Source organism: Mustela lutreola, chromosome 17 (assembly GCF_030435805.1).
Source record: "Mustela lutreola isolate mMusLut2 chromosome 17, mMusLut2.pri, whole genome shotgun sequence".
NCBI lineage: Eukaryota > Metazoa > Chordata > Mammalia > Carnivora > Mustelidae > Mustela > Mustela lutreola.
Window position 1 is genome coordinate 35,414,499 of NC_081306.1, and position 25,948 is coordinate 35,440,446.

The following is a 25,948-nucleotide window of genomic DNA, read 5'->3' on the forward strand; positions in this document are numbered from 1 at the left end:
ATTAGCCCTCCGTCAGGGAGCAATGCTAGAATGTTCTAGAACAGAGAGGAGCCCTGTGACTTCCTGACAGAGGAGGTGAGAAGCATGAGGTAGGTGAGGCCCTGGGCACAGGGAGGAGTGACACGATGGCGACAAGGACAGGAAAGAAAGGCAAGGCCCCAAGGGCAGCAGCAGACCACAGCCTACTGGCGAGTGACACAGAATGCCCCAGAGGGTCCTGTACATGTGCACCTGCCCGAGGGACAGTCTGAGGCCCATCTCAAGAGGCTCCTCTGCACACAGACCCTGCGGGGCAGGAAGTGCTACTAGGGCCAGCCTCGCAGTCGGGTGGGGACACAGCTGGCACCCACGTGGCCGGCACTTGGACTCAGGTGCTCTGCAGGCAGAGCCAAGATAACCGCCTGTCGTCTCGGTGGATTGAAAAGTCAAGAGGGCCTGGCCAGGTGAACGTGTGAGGCCTGTGCACCCCCAGCCCCCGAGCCTCACACCTCCAGCACCGCACTCACTCACTGCAAGCCCCAGGTCGCTCTGGCCAGAACCACAGCGGCGACCCCAACCACCAAGACCCAGCCTGGGGACAAGGTAGACGAGCAAGCACATGACGAAGACACATTTAATTACAGGACACGCAGTCTAACGGGAAGTCTCCCTGAGGAGCGAGTCAGCCGCAGCCACAGAGAAATTCCAAGTCAGCCACGGCCTGAGCAAAGTGCCAGGGCCAGCAGGGACAGAGGCAGCCACAGCGTGTCCCACTGCTGAAGGGGGGCTGTGTGGCATAGGCGGTGGAAACGGGAGGGGGTGGAGAAGTCAGCAGGGGCAGACACTAAGGGAAGGCGGTAGGGACAGCAGAGGCAGCCAGTGGGAAATGCTGCCACGAACCCTCGTCATCTAAAGGAGATGGCAGCCAGTGGTGGAAGTGTGTCCTGGATTCCTGAACATATGGGGCATAAGGAGCAACCCAGAGTCAAGGAGAGGGGTACACACTGCCAGTCATGGCAGCCAACTGAGGGGCTCTTGCCCAGGGCCACCCATGCAGATGTGAGGCACAGCGGCAGGACACCATGTGGTGCCCAAGAGCACGGCACCCACTCTGACTCCTTACCCGTGAAACCCTCGCCAAGCCACGGCCAGCCTGTGCTGGCCACGAAGTATAGTAATGAGTGCAAAGGGTCTGGAGCCCAAGCCATTCCCGGTGTAGCCGAGGGGATGGACCAGGGTGTAGGGGCTACAGCAAAATGGCAGCCAGCGTCGCAAGGGGCCGGGGCTTTGCACGGAATGCTGTCCTTCCACCTCCAGCCAGGGCTGCCCCGAAGCATCCCCTTCATCCCCTTCCCCAGAGAGGTGGAAGGGGAAGTAGAAGCAGGGGCACAGCCCAGTGAGGGGGAGCCAGACCACACCCTGGAAGCTGATGGGGGCTGGACAAAGCCAGACCCAGAGCTGCCATCCAGAGCACAGCAAGGAACAGAGGAAACCCAGCAGAGGAAGGGCACCAAGGAACAGAGCTAGGCAGCCACAAGGAAGGTCATGAGTTCTTATGTGCCAAGACTGTCATCATCACAACAGGAGGACAAGGCTGTCGATGACAACGGGGGCACGAGGTGACAACACCTGCTGCATACTGACAGCTGGCTCATCAGCGAGGAGCCGGAACAGGGACGTAAGTTTATTGTCCCAGCTAACCCGCGTGCCGACCCCACAAGGGGCCAAACCATCTCCTGCGCTTGCTACATCTCCATGTTCTAGATGAGGGACCCTCAAGGACTGGTCCCGATGGCACGTGGCAGAGCTGAACTTTAGACCCTGGACTAAGGCCATGCAGCCACACCCGGAAGCTACAAACCAAACACAAGCGACCACTTAATGTTACATTACAGATGTGGTTTTTCTCCCACACTAGCCACAGTGCAAGGGCTCCATAGCTACAGGAGAAGAGCATCACCGGAAGTTCTGTCAGATGGCCAGCCTAAGCCAGAGAGACAGCCTGTCTACGCAACATGGTGTGGTCTACACCAGACAGACAGACAGACAGACAGTGTAATCTACCCCAAATGGCCACCCTAAGTCAGACAGACAGCCGATCTACCCTAGACTGATAGCTATCTGCCCCAGACAGACAGCATGGTCTACAGCAAAAGACTGGGCTCTGACCTCTGCATGGAAGCAAGCACCCAAGGAAGATTCCCAAGGGCCCAGGACATAGCACAAGAACGAATGTCACTATGACTAATTCGCAGGCTCTGAAAAGGTTGGAGCTTCCAAAAATCTCATCACTTCCACCCTCCACATGGGAGCCCCCGACGCTGTACACTGTTTGTGTGTGCTGGGGGTCAGCTCACCCCCAGCCCCAGAGAGACAGCACCACGGGTCTCGATGCACCCACGGCAGGGAGTCTGGGCCTCCCACCATGTGAGCGCTGTGACCAGCGCAAGCTGACGGAGCCCAGCCCAGCCTGAGGAAAGGGTCCCGGTCGATGGAGTCACCGAGCTCACAGGCACGTGCCGGTGTCTGTGGAACAGATGCACCACTACAGACTGCCACCAAGGAACGTGTGAAGACAAGGCCTCAGACATGGGCTGCCTCGGTACCACCCACTGAAGCCCGTTTACACCGAGCAACACCGGGAGCTGGCCAGACCAACAGGGCCCCAGTCCACACCCCTGGAAAGCCCCAGGACATGCTCCTGCAGAGACAGTCGTGGCTAAGACCAGAGTGAGGTCTGGGGAGGGGAACAGCTGTGGGGCTGGTCCTGATGAAGGCCAGTCAGGTGATCACAGAGCCCCGGGGAGTCCCGGAACTGGACCACTGAGGCACGAGGCAAAGCTGGGCCCTCCCAGTGACAGGAAGTACTCCAGCCAGCCCAGCAGGGGGCACCCAGAGCCCAGCTGGTGGGCCCCACGACCGCCAGGCACAGTCCCACGGGGTTCACCCGGCCAGTGGTCCATCACTGTGCCTCTTCAGTCGGGCTGTTCGTTCATTCCTTCAGCCGACACACGCTCACTGAGCAGCTCCTCACCCACGTCCTCTGCGTCCCCGGGGACGCCGTCGCACACAACATGCCGTCCCTGCCCCCAAAAAGCCTGCGGCACAAGCGCAGGGCATACAAGGAACTCGGCAGACCAGAACGTATCAGAGCAGGAGCCCCACGCAGGGAGATCAGGCCTCGTGAGAACAGATGCCGGAGTTCCGAGTGGGAGCCCCGGGCCGAGCGGGACCTCGGCACTGCTTGGGCGCCCAGCAGCCCGGGGTTGTCCACGGGAGACACTGAGCATGCCTACGTCTCTGACTGTCCACGGCCTCTCCAACCTCTCTCGGACCCCACGAGCTCCTCAACACACCAGGTCCAAGGCAATTTCCCGTGCACCCGCCATCGAAACACAGACAAGGTCACGCCGGTCTTCATGCTTCACGGTTACCCGCCCCCAGGCTTATTCTCTCACCTGACGTCACTAGTCCTGCATGCCAACCCCAAGTCCACCCCCTTCTGGGCCTCCTCTGGGCACGTATAGGAGACGACTCACGTCACCATGTCCTCAAATACCCCAGAGGCCGCTCGTGCCCTGTCCCCCACCAGGCACAGGTCTACCTGACACTGACAGAGCCTTCTTCCTCAGCGCACCACAGTCCCGTGACGGTTATCACCTTTCTCATCTGACAGGAGGCACAGGCTGACTCCTCTGTCCAAGGACACACAGCAACTCAGTGGCCGGCCAGCCTGAGCTAGAGCCAGGGACCTGCTGGAGCTCCTAGCGCAGCATGAACTCCACCCCGATGCACAGAAAACAGGTCCTCAGTCATCATGAATCTTCTGTGGCCGTCACCGGCCTTGCTGGCCTCAGGACAGCCCAAGAGCACCATAACTCACACAGACACACGATGACAAAGATGGCAAGGCCTAATCACACTCCAGACGGTTTGCGAGGATGGCCTAAATGCTGCAGACAAACAGCAAGGAAAGAGCCACACAAAGAATTATGACCAATATGCCGATCTCAAGTCCCCCTCGGGGATGACAGGGAAGCCATCAACCTGTGGGCTGCCAGGAAGACGCGCAGCCAAGGGCACCACCTCTCGGAGAGGGGGACGGGCAACATGAGCAAGGACTCCCTCCCACCACTCATTCAAGTCCCCTTCACCAAGCAACAGCCTCCTCCAAAGGCTGCCCAGGGGCCCCCGGCACCCCCAGTCAACAGGGAATGAAGTCGACTGTCCTGCCTTCACCAGGGCTCCCAGCCCCCCACACAAGGCCACAACCCACAGACCCGGCAGCTGCCCGGCAGCCAGCCAGTGTGAAGGACGCCCGACACACAAGTCCTCTCCGTGCTGATCAGGAAGGGCCTCGCATCACAGGGTCCCTACCACCTCATCAGGGGCCTGCCTGGCCATCTGTCACATGTGAGCTTGCTCCCAGAGGGGAGTCAGGGGTCTGGAGAGGTGGACAAGGTACCACCACAGGAGATGGCTACTCCCAGAATGGAGAAGGGAAGGTCAGCTCTGCGCTCACTACCGCAAGTGAGCTGGCTGTCGGGGCCTGTGGCTGGAGCGGCTCTTGCCTCCACCTCCCCGTACACGAAAGCCAGCCTTCCCAAAACCTCAGGGTTTGGCCTGAGAAAAACGAAGGCGAATTTTCTTTCCTTGAACAGTTCATTCTGTTTCAAATGCAAAGTAAAGTGGAGATCGTCTGGAAAAATGTAAAAGCTTTAATTTCAAATCACTCTTAACACCCGTTTCATCTGACAGTAGCTTTGAAAGCAAAAGGCAATCTTTATCGTTTGAGGTTTTTAAGCTAAATTGACATGATTATGTCCAACACAACCAGATGCTTCTAAAAGCCAATTTTCAAAGTGACATCAACCCCCCAAATAAGAAATCCTTCCCTCTGGCTACTAGTGAGCCCTTAAGACCCTGCGTCCACACAAGGCTGAGGCCGGCTGCTCACAGACCCACTCGCCCGTGGGGACCCGACCCCACTCAGCGGTCAGGCCCCTACAGAGCCCCACGGAAGTGGGCCAGCCGCAGACCAAGGGACCCCATCCAGTCTGGAACAGTTCTGTGCCTGGGCCCATGAGGCTGGAGGGGCATCTGCTAGCAGGGGTCCTTGTTCCAAAGGCCTCCTTGTTCCAAAGTGGAGACCCGAGAAAGAGGCCTCTCCTTTGGCCTGTGGATGGGTCACCTGAGCCCAGAGAAAGGAGGCCAACCACACAGCAGAAGCCAGGGGCAGCCTGACGGAGAAGCATCTGGTCTCTGCCCCCTTTCCTGGCAATGAGCTCCTAAGACCCCTAGGGTTGCTGAAGTGGTAGGGCATCTCATGACTCCTAACAAGCCCCTTGCATCCACTGTCCCGTCTGAGCTAACAAGGGGGCTGCAGAAGGGGCCAGATTGAGCAATCACCCCCGTGGGGGTTGGGGGGTGGGGCCCGAGCTCCTCTCCAGCAGCCTATAACATAAGCATGACGTAAGCAGGGAGACACCATCAGACACACACACACACACACACACACACACACACACACACACCCTGCCAAGCCCACGCAGGGCTCAGAAAGCTGCCGAGCTGGGGACACACCGAGGTGCTGGGAACAGGGCTGCACCCAGAGATAATAGGGAAGCACTCACCCCCCCCCACCACCCCTCACCCAGGCACCTCTTCCATCTGGCTGCTCAGACTGCAACCTTTGCAATAAATCAGTGATGGCACAGAAAGCATTTTCCTGAATTCTGAGTCATGCTAGCAAACCCTCAAACGGGTGGGGTGTGGAAGGAAACCCTGGGTTTGGAGTCAACCAGGGCAAAAGCTCAGGCGGCCCGAGGACCCAGGACTTAAGATCGATGCATGGAGTGGGGCAGCTTATGTGACCAAGCCCTTCCCCGTGGGGTCATGTCAGGATGGAGTGTAATGACGGAGCATGTGCTGGCCTCACAGGGTTAGGAGGGAAAACCTAATGCTGAGCCTGCACAATGTCACACAGCTGCTGGCCTCCAGGCCTCCCACCAAAAAGGGGGACTCCTTCCTCACTATGCAGCCCCAGGCAAAGGTCTTCCCTCTACCCACGACCGAAGGCATCTCTCTGTTCCTCTCTGGGGACCTTCCTGAGCCCACAGGTCTACCTGCATGCAAACACACATGCACTGCCCGCCTGGGCTCAAGGCTCCCCACAATCAGGGGGTCACTTGGAGCTCACACCCCAACAAAGCCAGGGTTCCCCGATGCCGCACACATCCTTCCCAAGGCCCCCAGGCACGGGAAGGCAGGGGCAGCCGGGCATGTGGCAGAAACGTGAGGCCTCCTGCACCCCTCAGACAGACCCAGCTCCCACTCACTCAGCCCAAGGCCAAGGGAGCAATGAGGTGGAGCCGCTAAGCCACACCCAGGGGACACCCACACTGGGGGCTCCACCACCCCACACACGCCCGGGCCGCCAGGCCTACCTGGTGGTGATGGTGTTGTTCCGGTCCTGCAAGGCCAGCTCCCGCTGCTGCAGCTCAACAACAAACCTGGACAGGTCTTCCGGGGTTCTGCAGGATTGAGAACACATGGTAGCGTCAGCCACCTCCTGGAGAGGACCTCATTTTGCACAGGACAGCCGCCAAAACCATGCCAGAAGCCGAGGAGTCACAGACCCAGGAGGGGTAGTGTCCGTGTGTGGCTCCCAGGCCAGTGTGGCACGTCACTGTGCGCACACCATGACCTGGGTTCCAACCGCAGCCCATCCCTGGCCATGTAATAACAGGTAAATGATTCTTATTTGACACAACTCCACTTCAGTTGTAAGAACCAGTCAACAGCGAGCCACCAGCATCACCCTGCAGAGAAGGGCAGGGGAGCTGGGGGTTACTCGGCATAGGTCGTGTGCCCGTCTCCCTGGAACCAGCGACGGGAAGATAGGCCACAGCAGATGCCCCCACAGACGATGCCTCGTCATGGCCACGCTGCTCCACGCTGCCCATCTCAGCTCCCATCCAGAGCAGCCCCACTGCCCTGTCGCCACCTCACAGAGGAGGAAACAGAGCCTCCAGGTATCAGGAGTGGCTCGCGGCGCACTCCTCTCTGAGCAGCACTGGGCCGCCACCGAACCCTTCTGAACCGGACGCCAGCATGCAGCAGAACACCTGCGATAGACTATGATGACAACCAGCACGGCGGGCGTGGTCCCCACACAGCGCATGGCAAGCAAGCTAAGGGGCTCCCTGGCCCGTGAGTGGCAGCTGAGCTCTGGGCCTAAGAACCAAGCCTGGGGCCATGGGTGGGAGGCGCCACAGACTCCTCTGCCACTGAAGGAGCCACGGGGGCTGTGACAAACCACAGGAGTGGCTACTGGTCACTAAAGGATCCAAAGGCTCTCTCCCTGGCCTCCAAGGTCACCACAGGGCCCGGCTCCCACAAGCATCCACCGTAGGACTAGGCCCCAGGGGTCTACCTCCCACAGCCTTGCCTCTGGATATGGACATGTCACCCCAGTGTTACCAAACTCTACGGCAGTTCACCCTGTGCTCGCAGTGCTCTGTCCTCAAGAGGTCTCAGGACAATCAGCACTCCCTGGAACAGGGACCCTCCCATCACACCCCCAGGCTGCTCCCCATCCTGCCTGCCCCACTCGGCATTCGCCACAGGGTCTCTCAGTGTCTGCCGTCCCTAGAACAGGAGCTCACGGACCTGTGACCCGTCCGCAGTCCATGACACCCGTATGGCCCGACTGGTCACACACCTGGACATCTGCAGTCCGCACCCTTTCTGCAGGTGTTCCCTGGCTCTCTCCCTCGCAGATGCCCTCACGGACTCCCCTCCTGGCCACCTGAGAAACAGCCCCTCACTGGGCCTGAAGGAACCATGGGGCAAAGGAGCAATTTCTCCCCGCGCTCCTCCCCAGACCACGTGATCATCTGGAAGGACCTTGGGCAAGACTGAAATCCAGCACGGTGAGGGCTTGAGCCAGCCTTGAACGCCAGCTCCCATTCTTCTTGGAGCTTCCTCAAGTTTCCCAACCTCGGGGAGTTAAAAATACAGACATAAAAATACATCTTTTCAAGCCAAGAGGTATTTTTTTCTGAAACATTCTAGAGATAGTCAAGCTGTTGTTTCCCTGTGTCACCCAGTCCAGGGGTACATGAACGGTTACCAAGTCCGTGGGATGAGTCTAATGAGAACACGCCAACAAGCCAGCATGCGCCTCCATGTGGGCACTGCCCCTGGCCCTGCCCTCGCTTCGTGGGGATGCAGATGGGCACTGCGTCTTCTGCCTGAGACAGCTGCTCAAGCCCGAGTGCTGGGAAGGGCCCATGGACAGGACCCAGTAGCAGATGACCACGAAGTCTCTAGGGGTTTTTGGTGACCAAGGACGGGTCACCTGCAGCTCCCTCCAGGTGGACGCCTTCCAGAAACCCAGAGGCCAAACGGCAGAGTCAGGAGCACGTGAAACAAGCTTGGTGTCCTGAGGTCCAGATCTGGCCCCAAAGCCAGGAGTTAGACACAGTGGACAACCAGACTCAACCTCCACCCAGGCTCTCTTATCTCCTTTGAACATATTTTGAAATGACACAATTTCATAAAGAGGGAAAATTGAAACGGTTCCAATCAGGAGAAAAGTGAACCGAACACGCACTGTGAAACACTCCACCCCACTGCAGGCAGGGCACCAGCGGCCCCTGGGGCTCCCACCCAGGCCAGTGCACATGAGGCTGCCCCCGCACAAGCACAAACACACACACACCCCAGCGTCCTGGGTCTCTGCTCTCTCAACCAATGCTCACACAGAGGCCCTCAGATGCCCAAGTATTGCGGGACTGCTGGGCAGCCATCGAGGGGCCTGGCTCCACATTCAAGTGAATGGAGCGGCAAGCCAACGTCCCTCCGTCCCCCAGAGAGCACTCCGTCCCCCAAAGAGCACACCAGCCACGCACACCTGGTCCACTTGCCCGAGGAGCGGGACATCCACAGTCTAGGTGGCCTGAGTTTGCGCTGCCCCTCCCAGAGCATCCCCACACAAACCACGACACCCAGCCATGCAGATCTGGACGGCACACCTGTGGCAGACCCCCCAGCAGGCTGGTCCTTGGCCCGGGTCCCAGCCCCCGAATTCCAGGTGCCACCATTCAAATGAGCCACCCCCTCCTCGCGGCACAAGGATGTGGGCTGCAGGGACTGCTTCCCTCACACGCCCAATTCCAGAAGACAAGACTGCATGGCATGATGCCCACGCATCAGCTGGCCTGCAGCTGCTGGAGGGCTCACGGCCACCATGCAGCCCTTTCCTCGGTCGCCTGCGGGGCCGACACCTGCGGCTCTGCCTCTGGCTGCATCCAGACTCTGGTCTGCAACCAGACTGTCCTGACCAGTCACCCCTGCAAGCACCGGGCCCCGCTTTCCTCTAACAACCCAAAGCACAGAAAACCAGCAGGCAATACTCAGGGGTCTCCCAATGCCGGCACATTCTCCCCGCAGAGATGGAGAACAGGGGGACCTTCTTTCAAGGAAAGAGTCAGCCAGGGTTCAGTCACCGTCCAGACAACTGCAAGCTGACTCGCGGCTCAACAGGGCTCCTCTGAGCAGAGCCCCAAACCCGAGGAACCAGACATAGCATAGCACAGTCACCCAACAAGCCTTGCACACTCTCTAGCCATGTGGGTGCAAGAGGACACGGGAGCCTTTGCAATGGTTTTTGTAAGGTATACAAGCCAACTCACATAACACTGCGGGGGAAACAAGACACAAGTGACAGTGACGGGTGACATCTCACTGCATAAATGAGGAATACCAGGTCCAACTCGAAATAAGGAATCAATATGTTAAAGTGTGTGGGATTTGGGGCACCTGGGGGGGCTCAGTCAGTGAAGCATCTGCCCTCAGCTCAGGTCATGATCCCAGGGTCCTGGAATAGAGGCCCTCATCAGGCTCCCTGCTCAGCTGGGATCCTACTTCTCCCTCTGCCTCTCTCTCTCTCGGTGTCTCTCATGAATGAATAAATAAAATCTTTAAAAAAAAAAAAAAAGAAAGAAAGAAAGAAAGAAAAGAAAACACTCTCTCAGGTTTTCTGTCAATTTGACATACAAATATTTGATTCCAGGATTTGGTCCAAATCTAAAAGAATCCCAGAAGACTAGGCCATGACCTCCACGACCCATGCTTCGTGACAGAGGCACAGAGGACAAAGCAGACAGCTGCATCCCATGTCAGGTGGCTGGCGGCCAGGCCCCTGCACCGTCGTCCACACTCAGGCTACTTTCACACCATGAGCTACTCACGTGAGAACAGGAAGGGGAGGTGACGGGAGCAGCATTTTGAAATGCCAACATGTGTGGGTCTTCTCATTACAAAAATACACACACTGAGAAGAGCAAAAGCCAAAAGCCAGATGGACTAGACCAGCAATGCGCCTGTGTGGACAGCAGGGAGAACACACGTGGGAAGAGCCAGGCCCCCATCACAGAGGCAGGGCACCCTCCAGAGTTTCTATAATTTCTGATGAGAACATCACAAATTATAGAATTTTTTCCTAAAGTTTTTTCCTAAAGTTTCCTGAAGTTTTTTCCTAAACTGTACTTTCAACCGGTGGAACCTGGGGACCACAGTGACTGGGGCTAAGCCGAGAAGACTGCACATCTGGCGAGGGGGCTCACAGAGCAGCTCATGGGCCGAGCCCATGGGCCTTCCGCCCTTCCATAGGATGCCAGGACCTACACTCTCATGCTGGCATCCCGGCAGCTCACTAAGGCTGGGCTAGGCATGGGAAGCCACTCAGGCCTCCCCAGGTTCATAACACAGGTCAGGGCCCCCAGGCACACTCTGCACAGCGCATGCGGGCCCGAGGGAGACCCGCCGTTCTGGAGGCCCAGGCCACCCTTCCCTGTGGCCAGACCAATGGTGGCAAAGGAGGCAGACCGGCATGTGTACACAATGTCACATGTCATGTCTGTATATGTTTCTCCGCCCGTGCTCTCCAACTTACACAGGTCTGGACACAGAGCACAGAGGACAAAAGATGAAGACCCCAGAAGGCAGGGCCGAGATGCCTGGTATGTCTCAGGGAAAGGGGGGTGTGCAGGCAGCACTGTTGGGGGGGCCCATAGGATGGGAACATGGACAACTGTTTCAGGACCCCCTGGCCTGCAGGCAGCCGCCCAGCCCTTCCTCCAGAAGCACTCCCTCCTCCTCCCAAAGGACCAGGTGTGTCCAGCAGGTGCTCAGGGAAAGAGCTCGGGGGCAGCGTCCCTAAAACTGCACCAACAACTTCACAAGTCCAGGCTCAAAGAAAACATGCCAATGACACAGGTGTGTATTTACAGAGCACGCTCAGAAAAGATTCACCCCAAATGGATGCCGGGGGCACCTCCAGGTCAGGGCGGAGACCAGCAGTGGCAGTCAAAGGGATCTTTAACCTATGATAACCTACGTGTCGGAATACAAATAAAACCTGAAACACCCCCCCATGCAGTATCTTAACTACATGCAAAGAGTCGTTGGAAACGTGCAGCTGGAGAGCAGAAGCCAGAGGCTGACAGCACCTGGGGCTGCTTAGGAGAGCTCAACACAGCATGACCCGGGGCGGGGGACAACGGGGGAAGGGCATCCTGAAGAGGCGATGGCTGGGGACAAGGCAGGAGAAGCCCTGGGAGCCAGGGATGGAGAGCCATGCCCACAGCGCCAGCCGCCCGCCGTGAGTGGCTAGCTAGGGAGCGGGGAGCTAGGCCAGCAGGAGGGATTACTGAACTGCAGCCTTCACCGGCATCAAGTCACAGAACAGGGGCCAAAGCACCTCCAACGGGCAGGGCGCCGAGTCTCCAGAGACCTCCTGGCCTGTCGCAGAGCCACAGCTGTGCAGAGATGTTTTAGCAAATGCTCTGGGGCCTGGCTCGGTGCTCCCGGCCAGCCGCACTCGGCCCAGACACAGCACGGGAGCACTCAGACAGGAGCGTCAATCTGTCCCCAGACCTGCACTTCACACACGATGAGGCGGAAGGCCTTCAGAGGGCCTCCGGATCCTGGACTCGGAAATGACAGGAGAGTGACAGTCCCCACGGCAGCCCACGCTGTGACAGCTGCTGCTGACAACGCTGGCTTTAGCTGTGAAGCCTTTTAACTCTGACTGGTGGGCTTTCAAGAGGAAAGACGTCTTTTTGTTCACTCTGCAGCTGAATTCTGACGCCAACTCAGCTGTGCACAGCACAGCGGGGGCCTGGGGAGGGTCACCCCGCGGGGGGCTCTCAAGGAAAGGCCGTCCGCCCAGCAGCTCTTCTTCCTGAGGCTCATGCCAGCAGGTGCCAGGTCTCCCATCCGAGCCCGAAGTCCCCATTTTGGGAGACCCAGAGGACTCCAATTTCTAAAACAATGCTCAAGCTCACTTCCCAGGAAACCACTCTGCCCAGGAAAAAGCCCACCGGGCCCCGGCTCCCAGGAGTGGCTTCAGCCAGGCATAGGACCCTATAAATAGGGGGACAAACCCCGCCACAGAAAGTAGGCAGAACCAGGATTAGAAAACGCTGCACCACAAAACTTGGCTTAAACCCAAAAGGAAGACAGACATTCATGACTGCAAAGCCACAGGGGCAATGGGATGTCCCATTAAATCAGATATTTCTTGATGACAGGACACAGCTGTGGGAGGACATGGGGCTGGGATGGGGGAGAGAGGGGGGGACTATGTCACCAAGCGCTGACTTAAGATAAAACCTGCTGTCTCAGGATGGGAAAAGCAGCGACTGTTTTCCCAAAGAAAAGGATGAATTCCCTGTGACCTGGACGTGGACCAGGTTCTGATGGGGTCACCCTCAGTGGCTGTCCCTGCTGCCCCCAGGCCTATGGCTACAGAGCTGGAGATCAGACCCTCCAGAGGAAGTGACCACTGATGGTCCTGAAACCTCAGGCACCCATAAAGGTCATCTGTTCCTCCCCCTACTCCGTGACACGTTGGCCAAGTGGTAGACAGCAGACATCCAGCGTAGACAGCAGCCATCCACACATCTTCTAAAACTGCCTGCCTTCCCAGATAAAGAGAACAAGTGGCTCTTTCCCCACAGAGAGGTGCAGGCCAGTTAAGAGACAGGGTCTCAGCATACACCCACAGGCCCCTATCCCACTGCAGCCATCCCCCACAATCAATTCATGATGCTCTCACTCAGAAACAAAGGCCTCTCTCCCCACCATCACACTGCCTGCCTGACAAGCTACTGCCCGTGGACAACCCTCCCTTAGGCCCCCACTGCCCACGGGGAACACTCCGGAAGGGTCTGCACAGCCTACCCCTGCTTGACAGAGCCTCAGCCCCCCTCTCCACTGGAGCACCTCTGCACAGTAGCCTCGCTCCCCATGCCCGAGTCAGCCCCACCTGTGCTCTCCCTCCCCCCCAGGCAGGGACTGGCTGCGAACCACCACACCCACCCCCCTCGGCTCTGCCCATCCTCCCAGGACAGCTCCACTCCTTCTCCAGTCCCTTCACTGGCATCTTCCTGCCGGGTGCCTCTCACCCGCCCCTAACCCACCTCGTGCTCCCCACCCCCTCACCCTGGGCTGAACCCCCAACAAGAGACTCGGGGTCCTGAGTTCCAGGATTGCCCACCTGCGTCCTGGACAGCTCCTGGCTAGAGAGCCCTTCCAGCTCCTCCCACCCCACTCCTCTCCACCCATCCTGGCTCTCCTGTGACCATCTGGGGGCCTGGGGGCCCATCTCCTGCATCTCATCCTTGCCTCCAAGCATCAGCTTGTAAGCCAGCAACCACAGCGAGCACTTAAAATCTAAGTGAGGCCTCACACCTCGCATCCAACTGAGCAGCGCATGCCCTCCACAATGCCAGGGCAGCGCCAAAGTTGCCCACGGAGCCCATGGAGCCAGCACGGCCCGGCCTCCCATGGGGCCACCCCAGGGCCTCTGTGCACCCCTCTTCTGGAAGCCTTCTCCCCCAGGTGCCTGCAGAGCACATCCCTTGGCTCTCTCAGGTCCCTGCTCAAACATCCCCAAGGTTTCCTTTGGGCCCGCCCCCACCAACCTGCTGGAGCCCATAGCCACGGCCCCCAACTTCTGTCCCCCTGCCTCATGCCCGCCCCTTCACAGAGCCCCCACTTGTTTACTTGTTCTGCTTCAACTAGAATTCAGGCTCCAGACAAACACTGCTGTTTTGTTTCGTTTCTTACACTGTCCGTGAACCTCCAACAGCACTGGGCCCAGGGCAGTAGGCTGGCCATAAATATTAGTTGAATAAGTAAAAACACATATTATCTTTGCAGAACAGTAACTAACAAAACTGAATCCAACCAGAGCTGGAATTCAGACCAGCAGAGCAGAAGTTTAGAATTGCTGGTTGAATAAATCACAGTGCACCCCTACAATGAAATCTGTTTAAAAGAGAAAAGAAGAATCTTTTTATATGTGAGAAGGTCTCAAAAGTGTTCTGCTAGAGAAAAAAAAATGGAGCAGAACTAGAGCGCTAGGCCACGTTTTGTATGAAAGAGACAGGGTATAAGCAAGCATGGCTGAGCTGGTTTATAGATGCATAAGAAATGTCTAGAAGGACAAATGAGACAAAAACAGCAGCTTCTGTAGGACAGGATGAAAACTGGAAAGCATTACACTATTTAAAAAACAACTGTGAAGCTTAGCGCTGTAAATTTACATTGCAGAGTTAGATCTATCCCATAATAAGTTAATGCATGAAAGTCTAGTCATGGCCATTTATAATGGAACAATTGCAGGCTATCCACCAACAGTGTTCGGCTACATGTACCAGAAAGCCAGACACGTACCAGCAGGAGGCTTCCTACATAAAGTCACCAGGACTGGTGACTTTACACACAGGCGTCACAAACCTGGTAAATGGTACAAATGCACAAGCCCCCACCCACCAAGATGCAGACTTCTCCAAATGTGGGTTTTCAAACTTGAGTTCCACCTAACATTTTTACAGACACCATGAACCACCATCCACTATTTCGGCTGTTTCCTGAACATGGACACCTGCAACCTTCCTGAATCTTCCAACCCCCCACCCCCACCCCCCGGTCTATCTCCCAGCCAGGCGCTGTGTTCAGCAGCCATGAGCTAACAGTCCTGTGAGGCTTTCCGAAGCATTCAACAGTGTTTTCATGGAAACACGGCTTCCCTCACACATTTATAGGTTACGAGCCCCCATGACACTGAACGAAGGAATCAGGGTCATGCGTGCACCAGCAGAGACAGGAGCTTCTCAAGCCCAGAGAGTACCCTGCCTGGGCCAGGTTCGCAGAGGCCAGCCAGCTCCAGAAGGACGGGGTTCCCACTAGGCTTTGGAGGAGCCACTGTTCTTCGTGACTTGGGGGTAGAGAGACAGAGGAACATGCATGTTCCTTAAAGACATGCTTTTCCACGTATAAAACATTTCAAATGTTTACAAAATGCAAACAAGCCAGCATACTGAGCACTCACTGTGTTTCAGAGACAGACGGGAGCCAAAGGACAGAATCGGAGTCCATACAGCCACTCTGTGGGTGGTGGCAGGAAGGGAAGGAACAAGGAGCGGGGGGAACATCGAGGAGGTCAGGACGCACCATGACAGGCCGTGGCTCGCTGGTGGCACGCGTGCCCTCAGGTCCCTCCACAGGAACGAACCCGTGGCTGGAATTCCAGCAGCTGCAGTCCGACCTCCCCTCCGAGGCCTGCAGCAGGACACTCGGTTAGTGAGGTCAGGACTGTCGGGGTGGAGAGACCCCTCCTTACGTGACTTTGGCACAACTACAGACTCCCCCACATGGAGACCATCTACGAGGACAGCTGCAAGGACAGCAAACTCCCGGCCACGGTCAGCAGCAGCCACCTGACCGCGCCCGGCGAGGCCCCAGATGCTGCCGTCCATCGGCCAGCAACCCGGCTTAACCGCTTCAGGGAAACGACTTACACAAGTCCCCAGACACATGTAAATAAAATGAAGAAATTTCAGACTTACAGTTGCTGCCTTCAAATTCCTTCCCCCAGCTCAGGCAGGATTAAAAGGACTTCAAAGCAGCCTGGGTCCCAATTAAGCCGGTGTGACCACCCCAGGGATGCTAGAATATTCCTCTGACTAACAAGAGGCGCTCTTTGAACTGTCTGAGCTAAAAAAAGCTCTCAGAACCTTTCAAACAAACGCCACAATTTTCTCTCCCTGCTCCCTCAATCTCTGGAAAAGTTGATCTCTTGAACACTTTAAACATTCAAAAAGGCAGCTACATAGTGGCCCCAAAGCCCACTTTTGCCAGGAACTCGAACAGGGCAGCAAGCAGGGGGCTCAGGCATAGCTGGACACAGAAGGACACATCCCTCCGCAAACGTGAGCCCCGCAGGCAGTTTCGCAGGCTGAGAGGACAGCCGTCATCGTGCACACCCGAGTAGTGGCTTCGGGGAACACTTCTCCCGACACCAGGAAGGCCAGGGGTGGTGGGGACTGGGCTGGTGTCAGGGGAGGAATCACAGCTCACAAGGCCAGATATGCTGCCACAGGCCGGGTACCCCAGCCCCACAGGGAAGAAGGTGAACGATGCAGCAGGAAGGTAGAGGCGTGTGAGAGGAAGGGGACATCACGCCCACCTCCCCGCCAGTTCACCCACGCCATGACTCAGACATGCTAGACCGCCGCCTCCAACTGTCCACTCCTGGTCGCGACCCCTCCTGTTCAAGAATTACAAAACCCCGAACAATAAATTCAGTACCCCACCCCCACCCCGGCCCACGCAGCCTGCCCGTGGGGATTTCTTTCAGCAGAGAGACAGCGGCTAGCAGAGCAAAGAAGGGAGAGTTAAAGACCAGGTCTGCCGCCTGCGACAATCAAAGGCAATGCAGGAAGAGAGGACACTCCCAAAACGAGAGCCCACACGGCGAAGATGCTCTGAACCTGCCAAGCCACACAGGAGGAAAGGGCTCAGAACCATGAAGAAGCAGCAGACCTGCTAGAGGCCCAGGCCCAGGCAGTGGTCCCAGGAGGGACCCCCAGATGGCTGCAGAGCCCCAGGCAGGTTACTCTACCTTTCTGAACATGGGTCTATCTATGCTCAGGTGAGGAAGGGACCAGGAGAACAGGACCTACTCTCCTAATCTAGGATTCTGTTTGCAAAACAAAAGTGGCCCGAGGATCTGCTCGCTGTGATGACAGCAACAAGGTGGAGAACAAGCCCAGTGAGGCCAGGTCCCCAGAGCAAGGGTGCACTGAGTGCTGGGTGCCTGAGGCACAAACACAGGAGGGGAGTTCTGGGAGAGTCCGGACAGACCCCGGGTCCTGAGGGCCCAGGGCCCAGGCGAGCGGCCCCATAGCTGTGCTCAACACTCTGAGTTTTATTCTCAGTGTGATCACAAGCCACTGGAGGACTGAGCAGGAGGAGCACAAAGGTCTTGATGTCCATTCATTTTAGAGAGAGGGGGGTACACAAGTTTATCCTGCTGTTTACAACAAGACAAAGAATCAGCCCAAATCCTCACCTGCAGGGAAATGACAGCAGCCCCACCCAAGATAGCTGGGCAGCCACGGATCAGGTGCCATGAAGGGTGTGCTGTCATCCAGCACAAGGACACGGGACATGAAAGGAAGGCTGTCACCCACACGCAGGGCTACCAGGTCTATACAACGACACTGAAAATCTAGGAAGATGGACAGGACTCCCTTGAGGAACCAGTTTCTATCTATATGCATTCCACCACTTGGTAAAGGATGTTACTCATGAAACATGATTAAGAACAAAGTTCTACAGCCATCTTATTCTACTTTGTTGTCAAGAAAAACAAATATATGGACATGAATTGTTATTTACCTAGAAAAAATGTCTTCTCCTGACCCACAGAGCCAAAAACACACAGAGGTCCCCACCGCAGGCACCCACCTATGCTCAGCAGGGGCTGGGCACCACGCCCCGTGACAGGACAGACCATCACAGCACAAGAACACGGAGCAATGAGCAGCTGGTCTGGGAGCCACAGTGGGGAGCAGGTGAGTTTGGGGTGCAGAGGGGCTCGCAGAAAGCTCCGTGAGAAAACGGGTTCCAGATGAAGCCTAAATGACAAGCAAAGTGTCCTCCCAGAGAAGAGGGAGGGCGTGGGGCTCTAGCACTCAGGCCACACGGACTCTGGGCCGAGGCCAGGGAGCTCTGGCCATGACTCCCTGACTTCATGGATTCCAGGTGCTGCCAGAAGCAGCTCAGTCCAGCCACAGGGAGAGGCCATGATGGGAAACTGGGGCCAGCCTCCTGCATGTCATGAAATGTCCCTGGGTGAACAAAGCCAGCCTGGATGTCCCATCCCCACATGCAGCATTTGAGGGACTGCAGCCGCCAGGTGCCCTGACCACCTACAGAATCCTGCAGAGGCGGTGGCTGGCACCCAGGACAGCTCAGAAAGGGCTGCAAAGGCAGAGCCCAGGGCCACGGGGTACCTGTCAGCTGAGCTCGGTAGTAAGAGCACCAGTCAGAGTTAGTGCTCAGAGCTTCACTGAGAGAGCGCCCTTGGGAGGCTGCAGCAAAGAAGGCTCTAGAAAAGGCCACAGTGGAGACAGGAGCCACAAGTGGGCAGCTGCTGAGGTTTTAACCGCCCAAGAGCAGGGCTGGAGCGACCAGGGAAGTATTCTGGAGATGGACAGGAAGTAGGGAGGTGACGGTGGACGACAAGAACCAGGGTTCCAGGGTGGAGCAGAGAGGGTGTCATTCCCAGAGACAGGGAATGGAGCCAGGTGCTTGGGGCCGAGAGGCAGAAACACGGGTGGCAGGCTGGCCGCCCAAGGGCAGTCCCCTCACGACAATCCCAAGGCCTCAGCTGGAACAGGTAACTTGCCAACACAGGCAGGATTGAACACTGCATCCGAACGGCCCAGATTTCCGGGTTGCTGCAGTTGAAGGCTGCAGCCAAGGGCTGGCCCAGAAAAGGGAAGGGGAAATCGTTCTGACAATCCCGATGTTAAGCTGAGGGGCAGCCGTGGCACACACAACAGCCAGCTGACCCACCCTCCTAGGTCACCACCCCACCGTACAGGCCCCCACACAGTGACGGGGGAAAACGGTCGCCTGAGGACGCAGCCCCGGGACTGGCACCAGGCTGGCAGGATGGTCTGTGTCTGACAGAGCCTTGGGAACCACACATGGGCACACACACACTTGCTAACATGCAGCTTTGGGCCCGGAGCACCTGGTGACGGTGTGATCCACACTGGGCCACAGAAACGTTCCAGGGGAGCACAGCAAGTGGCCCCCCTGGGTCACTCCTCTGGGCCTCTAGTTAGAGTCCCTCCCACCTCCCCCAGTGGTCCCACCAAGAGCAGGCCCACGGAAGAGGCCATGAGCAGGACTCCCCAGGACACCAGTAGAGACCACGTGTGTGACCAACGGGGCATGTGACGTGTAACCTCCAGTAGGCAGGTTCCTCTGGCAGCACCCTGTACAAACCAGTCTTCTTCAAACCAATAAAGAATTCTTTCAGCAGGGAATGGTCTCCTGGGAATGTGAGTGGCACTGCAACAGAAGGTAAGGCCAAAGCGATTTTCTTACAAGGACACGAACACTACTCCCCCCTGGCCTTCCTCCTCCCCTGAGCAGACACTTGCTGGGTCAGGGTCCCAGGACACTCCAGGGTCGCAAACCCCAGGACCACGGCGTTCACACAGATCACATGGAAGCAAAGCGGCACCAATCATGTGGGAGCCTGACATGGCGGTGTTCGTGTGGCTGCTCACGCGGGCTGCTACGGCAGGAAGGACAGCGATGTCACTGACTGACGGCCCCTTCCCAGGTGGGCCAGCAGAGGCTGCACGCGTCAGGCGCTGAGGGCAGGTCCCACCCGCTGACTGCAGAGGCTTCTCTCCACACGTCCTCCTCGGCCAAGCTATCCCCTGACGTGGAGGTGCCAGCTCTCACCACCTTCTTCCAAGGACGGTCCCAGATGCCAGTCAGCCCACTCGCCACAAAGGGTGACGACGATGGCTGGGAGCCCGCAGGAAGACACACCGTGGGCCCTGGCCTAGGTCTTTCAAATGTCTGCAGGCTCCTGAGTGAGGACATGGCTGTGTCCAACACCCTGAGCAAGGAACCCACACAGACCCGGTGATCTCAGGGGCAGATCTGGGGCAGAACGGCAACTCCTCTTGTCCCAACACCGCGGTCCCGTGCCCGGCCGCACACCCCCCTCACCGGCCCACCGGCTCATTCTCGAGGAACTTCCTCTCCTGTCTACAAAACTTACCTGCATATGTACGTTTACAGAAGTCACACAAAGCGTAGAAGAGTTATGCAAATTGGCAGACCTCTGCCCCTTCTACTCTGTCTCCTGCAGCAAACGCTCCAGATTATCTGAGCCAGTATATTCTCCAGGCAACAGGCTCATATTGCTACCTTGCCGGATTTCTCCCGTTTGGGGAATCACCTACGACTTCCCGTGATGGACCAGGACAATCCAGCCGGCACACGCGTGTGGACCACACTACATTCCCTCCCGCCCTGGACGCCAGCAATGACTCCCGGGTCCCACCTCTTACGACAGTCAGTAGTGATGCCCAGAAGACGCACCAACACCATTCACACCATGGCCACGGGGGACACGTGCCCTTCCCATTTCCCATGATGCTTTGACTTTTCCCTCACATGCTTGGTTTTCAGGGCACTTAGGCCGGACCCCACCCTGAGCTCTCTGAATCCACACACCAGACCCAGGCGTGCAGGTGCAGGCGGCGGCCCATCAGCTCCCACAGGAAGAAACTTTCCCAGACCCCCCTCCCTGTTCAGCCTTCTTCACACCTGAGGCTCCCTCCGGCTGTGTGTCCCTGGGCCACACACCCAAATCCTCACTTTCTCCTTGTTTTCTAATAGAATGCACCCTCCAGCAGCTTTCTGGAAAGGAATGTGACGAGATACGGTTTCCGAGACTCTGCAAATCCCAAAATACCTTCAGTCTGCCCCCACACTGGACTGTCAGTTTGACTGGGAATAGAATTCCAGGAGGAAAACTATCTTCTTGCCAAGTCCAGAACACACGCACTCTGCCAGATTCCAATGCCGCTGTCAGGAGCCCAAAGCCATTCTGATCCCTGATCTGTAGGTAACGTGCTTCCATTCTGCGAAAGGCTGGCCAGATGGCCTCTAGGTGCGAACGCTCCCACCAGGGCACACCAGCACCCACGGGCCAGCCACTGCTCAAACCACCCCTCACATCTGGACACGGTCCACAAGCACCGGCCCTTGGCCTGGTCTTCCCGCCTGCTCTTGTCCCTTTGTTCTTCCTGGGACATTTCCTCAGCTTTTCCAACCCTTGGAGTGATTCTCACACCCGCTCCCACAGGCCCGAATGCCCACAGCTGCTCCTGTCCCCTGTGTGCTTTTCCTACACAGCCTTTCCTTCTTCTGGGCTAAAGTGGCTACTCTCCTCGGAGGATATCTGTGAGAAGCCTTCTCTTTACACAGTCTGCATTTCCTCCTGGTTGCTCCGACCCACTTGCTGTTCTGGTCTCCCATCTTCCAGGCTGGAGCCTCTGTCCAGACACCATGTACACTGGGGGAGGGGCTGGGACAGGTGGGCGCCGGGGCCCCCTGCCTCACAAACCAGGCGGGACGCAGGCCAGCCACCTCGGGCCCAGTTCGGCGCAAGCATGGCGGAACCCGCTCTCTGGGATGCACCCCATCCCAGAAAGCAAGCCCCGGCGGGGCATCCACCACACCAACCCCTGTGTGTGCTGGGCTGAGGGCAGGCGGCCGACCACACTGCCCTGAGGAGGAGGACAGGGCTCTCTCTGCCAGCCTCAAAAGACAACTTCCAAGGACCCTCCTCCTCCACGTCCATCACTGCCACTCCAGACATGGGACAGAAAGCAGCCGTGCTTCCTGGAAACATGGGGCCGTCCATCCAGCGGGCTTGGCTTCCACCACTGCCCTGCTGGCCCTGTGTCCTTTCTCAGATGGGCTGCATTCATCACAGCTCCATGACACTCGTCCACCTCCCAACGCAGCACTGTCACTTCCTTCTACCTTGTCCCCATTCTCTGGAGCTCTGCCTTCCACACGGTCTTCACTACAGCTACACCGGGCCTCGGAAGGAGACAAGCAGATGTTGTCCATCTACCTCCCCTTGCGCCCTCACTGCCCTCCATACCCAAGCGGTGCAGCTGCCAGTCAGCCAGCCACAGGTCTTGGGCTGGTGTAATGGCCCCTCAAGGCGCAGAGGAAGCCCCCAGAGCTCCAGCCTGCTGCCCACGAGCAGCTAGGCCATCGGCAGCTTCAGCCCTGGCTATGCCCACAGTCCTCTGGAAGGCTGGTCAGAGGAGTCAACCCAAAGAAGGGAAAAGAGGGAAATTAAAAAAAAAAAAATGGCACAATCAACAAAGTCAAAACTAACTATTTAAAAAGGCCAAGTTGATAGACATCTGGAGATTGAATTGACGGAAAAAAAGACAAGGCATGAATGAACAACACCAAGAAGAAATAACAAATGTCATCACTACAGACCCTACAGACGCCATGAAAAGTAACCCACAGTTCTACCCTCCAGCTCCGTCCACACAGTCGCACAGCCCAAGATTTCATCCTCTTTAGAGCTGAGGAACGTTCTGTATGTACCATCGGCAGGCACAATGGCTAGGGTACACAACACTGCCACAAACATTGGGGTGCACGGATCCTTTCAAATCAGAGTTTTGTTAGTTTTCTCTGGGTAAATACGCACAATGGAGTAACAGAGTCTTAAATACAGAGGAACTGGTGGGGGCCACAGAGGAAGGGGGCAGGGGCAGGGAGAACAGGTCAAGGGCACTAAGAGCGCACCTGTCACAATGAGCACACATGATCGCTACTGTACATCTGTGTGTTCATTATACTGGGATACAGGATACGTCAGTAAATACACAAACGTGCATAGAAGAAGCCGGAAGTCTAAGGACGTGAATGACACTGCTGAGACTGGTTACCGCCGGCTGGAAGGACAGGGTGTTGGGGCACTTCCTGGGCGCCTCCCCACAGGCACGGGTCCCTTTCCAGGTGTGAAGGAGGTCTGCACACCAGAACAGTGGGCCATTGTATGCGCTCCAAAATCCTAGGAAATCATTATCTCCTTGAAACTTCCTACATTTAAAAAATTAGCATCTATTAGGGAAAAAAAAAAAAAACCCTATGACTAAAATCACACTCAACAGTGAAATATTGACTGTCTTCCCCAAAGACTGTGAAAGAAAGCACATCATCACCGCCGCTGTTTCAGACAGTACTGGAGGCCCCCGCCGGCTAACAATCCAAGGGAAGAAATAAAAGGCAAAGAATTCAAAAGGAAGAAATGAAACTGTCTTTATTTGCATACAGCAGTACTATTCATATAGGAAATCCTACAGAATCTAAAAAGATTCACTGGTACTAAGAGAAGATTTAGTGGAGTGCAAGATACAAAGTCAACGTACAAAAAACTGTGTAACGTTTCTCACATACTCATTAGCAGCAAATACTGGAAAGTGAAATTTTTTTAAAGTTCTATTCAAAATAGCACCAAAATTATAAAATATTTAAGATTCAATATGGCCAAAGCTATGCAAGGTCTCTTTGTAGAAAGACACACCCTGGAAATAAGCGGTAAGTTCCGTGGCGAGCACTGTCCAACCGGAAAAAATCTTCTGTGTGAATCTGTCCAAGTCCAGTGTTAGGCGAAGGACTCTGGAAACCCCAGGCTCCCACAGAAGCCTGGGAGATCTGCCCGTGCCCCTGCATCCCATGAAGGTATCTCCTCAGGAGAAACACTCATCACAACTCCCTCTAAAACTGCGCCACGTCGGTGTGACAGAGTCCCATGGGCACAGTGCCTGGCACTGGACAGTGACGGGGCGGTGCTAATGACCCCAGGTCTGCCATGACGGGAACTGCTCAGGAGCCACTGCAGCGTCTCTTCCCCATGAGTCCAGAACTTTCCAGGCCATAGCTCCCAGACGTGACAGTGGAGTTTCACAAAAATAAAGATGGCAGAGCTCCATTCCAGACTGACACAATCTCTTCATCTGGTGGTCTCTGGTACCTCCCCAGAATATTTTGTCTCAGAATTATTATTTGCTCCACCTACGAGGCTCTAACAATCATGCTCACCCGTTTTGATGAGTCAGATGTTAATACCTGCTGACTTCTTTGAAAACAGGATTAATCATTATCCTGACAGAGATCTCATTTTTTTTTTAAAGATTGTATTTATGTGACAGAGAGAGAGAGAGAGAGAGCGCGTGCGCACACATGCACAGGGACAGAGAGGGAGGGAGAAGCAGGCTCCCTGCTGAGCAAGGAGCCTGACGTGGGACTTGATCCCAGGACTCTGGGATCACAACCCGGGCCAAAGGCAGCCGTTTAACCAACTGAGCCCCCCAGGCGCCCCACAGATCTCTCATTTCTTTCTTTTTTTTTTTTTTAAATGGAGAGGCAAGCAGAGAGAGAGAGATAGGGAAGCAGGCTCCCTGCTGAGCAGAGAGCCCGACGCGGTACTCAATCCCAGGACCCTGAGATCATGACCTGAGCCGAAGGCAGCAGCTTAACCCACTGAGCCACCCAGACGCCCCAGATCTCTCATTTCTTAACACTGCTTTCACCCCGCCACAGAAACAATCCCACGTCCTCCTCTGCTGCGTTATTCTTACTTATAACAAGCTCATCAGATGTTTCACAGTGAGGATTTCCTGTCACAAGTTAGCCAGAGTCCCGAAGCCTCTGTCTTCTGTGGACAGTTGTGTTTCATTCGGAGGTCCGCCTGGAAGCTGGAGGTGCACCCCGGCCAGAGCACACATCTCCCCCAGAGGAGGACAGTCTCAGGCTCACTGAGAAGCAGTGAGCCAGGCATTCCGTGTTCCCGGCCCCCGGTGCACAGACGCAGGGTACAGGTTATGAGGTGGCATCTCCAGACGCATCAAGAAACTGAGTCAAGATTTCCTCATTCTTAGTCAAGAGCAGAGGACTTCAGATGTCAGCTGACCCAAATGTCGCTGGGTAAGAACTACTTACACAAAACAAACTAAAAAGGGAACTTTATCAAGGTTATTTGTGGATGTTGTCTGAAAGTTCTACTTTCTCGGTTCCTTTGTAAGCTCTCTGACCTACAACAATTTAGTGAACTTGGCTTTGGTAAGAAATGAAATTCGCAAATGCTATCTGACTGCACTGGCCTCCCAGATTCAGGGACTGTGACGGAGTCTTCCTTCTCCTGGCAGCACGGGTACCTGTGCAGTTCTAGAAGAACGTCTCTGCTTTTCAAAGAGCACAGGACTGCACCAGCAGACAACCAGCACCCTGCCTGGGGCGTCTGCATCTCACAACAACACTCACACAGCAGAGTGTGGCGAATCACTTGTCAGGGTCAGAGGATGACTGTATTTCAACAGGCAATGCCAACAAGCCCCAGGAGCACAGCCCAGCCCCTGGCTTATAGGTCGTAAGACCACTCCCAGGAATGCCAGGAAACTCAGGATATCTGGGGGCCTCGAGAAAAGAGGAGCTCACCCGAATTTACAGGTATGGCAGGTGAAACCTGGTGGAGAGAATGCCCCAGGCGCGGTTTCCTCGTCTGCAGAGAGCAAACAGAAAGCCTATAAATGTTCAACCTGAGATTTATTATCTAAGTTTCTGCAGAAGTTAACTTTGTGCCTGGTTACGACAGCCTAGCTATAGGGCTCTGCAAAGCCAGAGAGAAGGCCTCCGTGTCACACCAACACCCTGAGTTATCCTCTGCAATACTCCGTCAGTAGAACCCACATCAACCATCAGATCAAACCCACAGACACCAGCCAGAAGAATCTTTCTCTGAGACTGCTATCATCACAAAGAGAAGGGCAGACCTTCAAAGAGAAAAAGGAAAAAGGGAACTTGGTATCCGTTCTCACTACCCCTCAAGGCTTCTTCTCACTCCCGTCATCTTTGAGCTCTGGTACAAACTGGTAAGTGGAAGAAAACAGACAGTAACGCAAATACCACCCCCAGAAATATGCCTTGTATCTTGTGAATGCGGTTCTTTCTGCCTTGTAGAACTGACCGTTTCCCG

At 56.1% G+C, this 25,948-nt stretch overlaps 1 protein-coding gene across 3 annotated transcripts in view; it reads right to left on the bottom strand.

Moving 5' to 3' along the window:
* The window catches only part of MAD1L1 (mitotic arrest deficient 1 like 1), a 311,419-nt gene that overhangs the window by 244,756 nt on the left and 40,715 nt on the right, over positions 1-25,948 (bottom strand). For all 3 annotated transcript variants that reach the window (XM_059155782.1, XM_059155781.1, XM_059155783.1), the window contains exon 10: positions 6,426-6,512. In XM_059155782.1, coding sequence (XP_059011765.1) covers positions 6,426-6,512 — 87 coding nt within the window. The remainder of the gene's footprint in view (positions 1-6,425; positions 6,513-25,948) is intronic.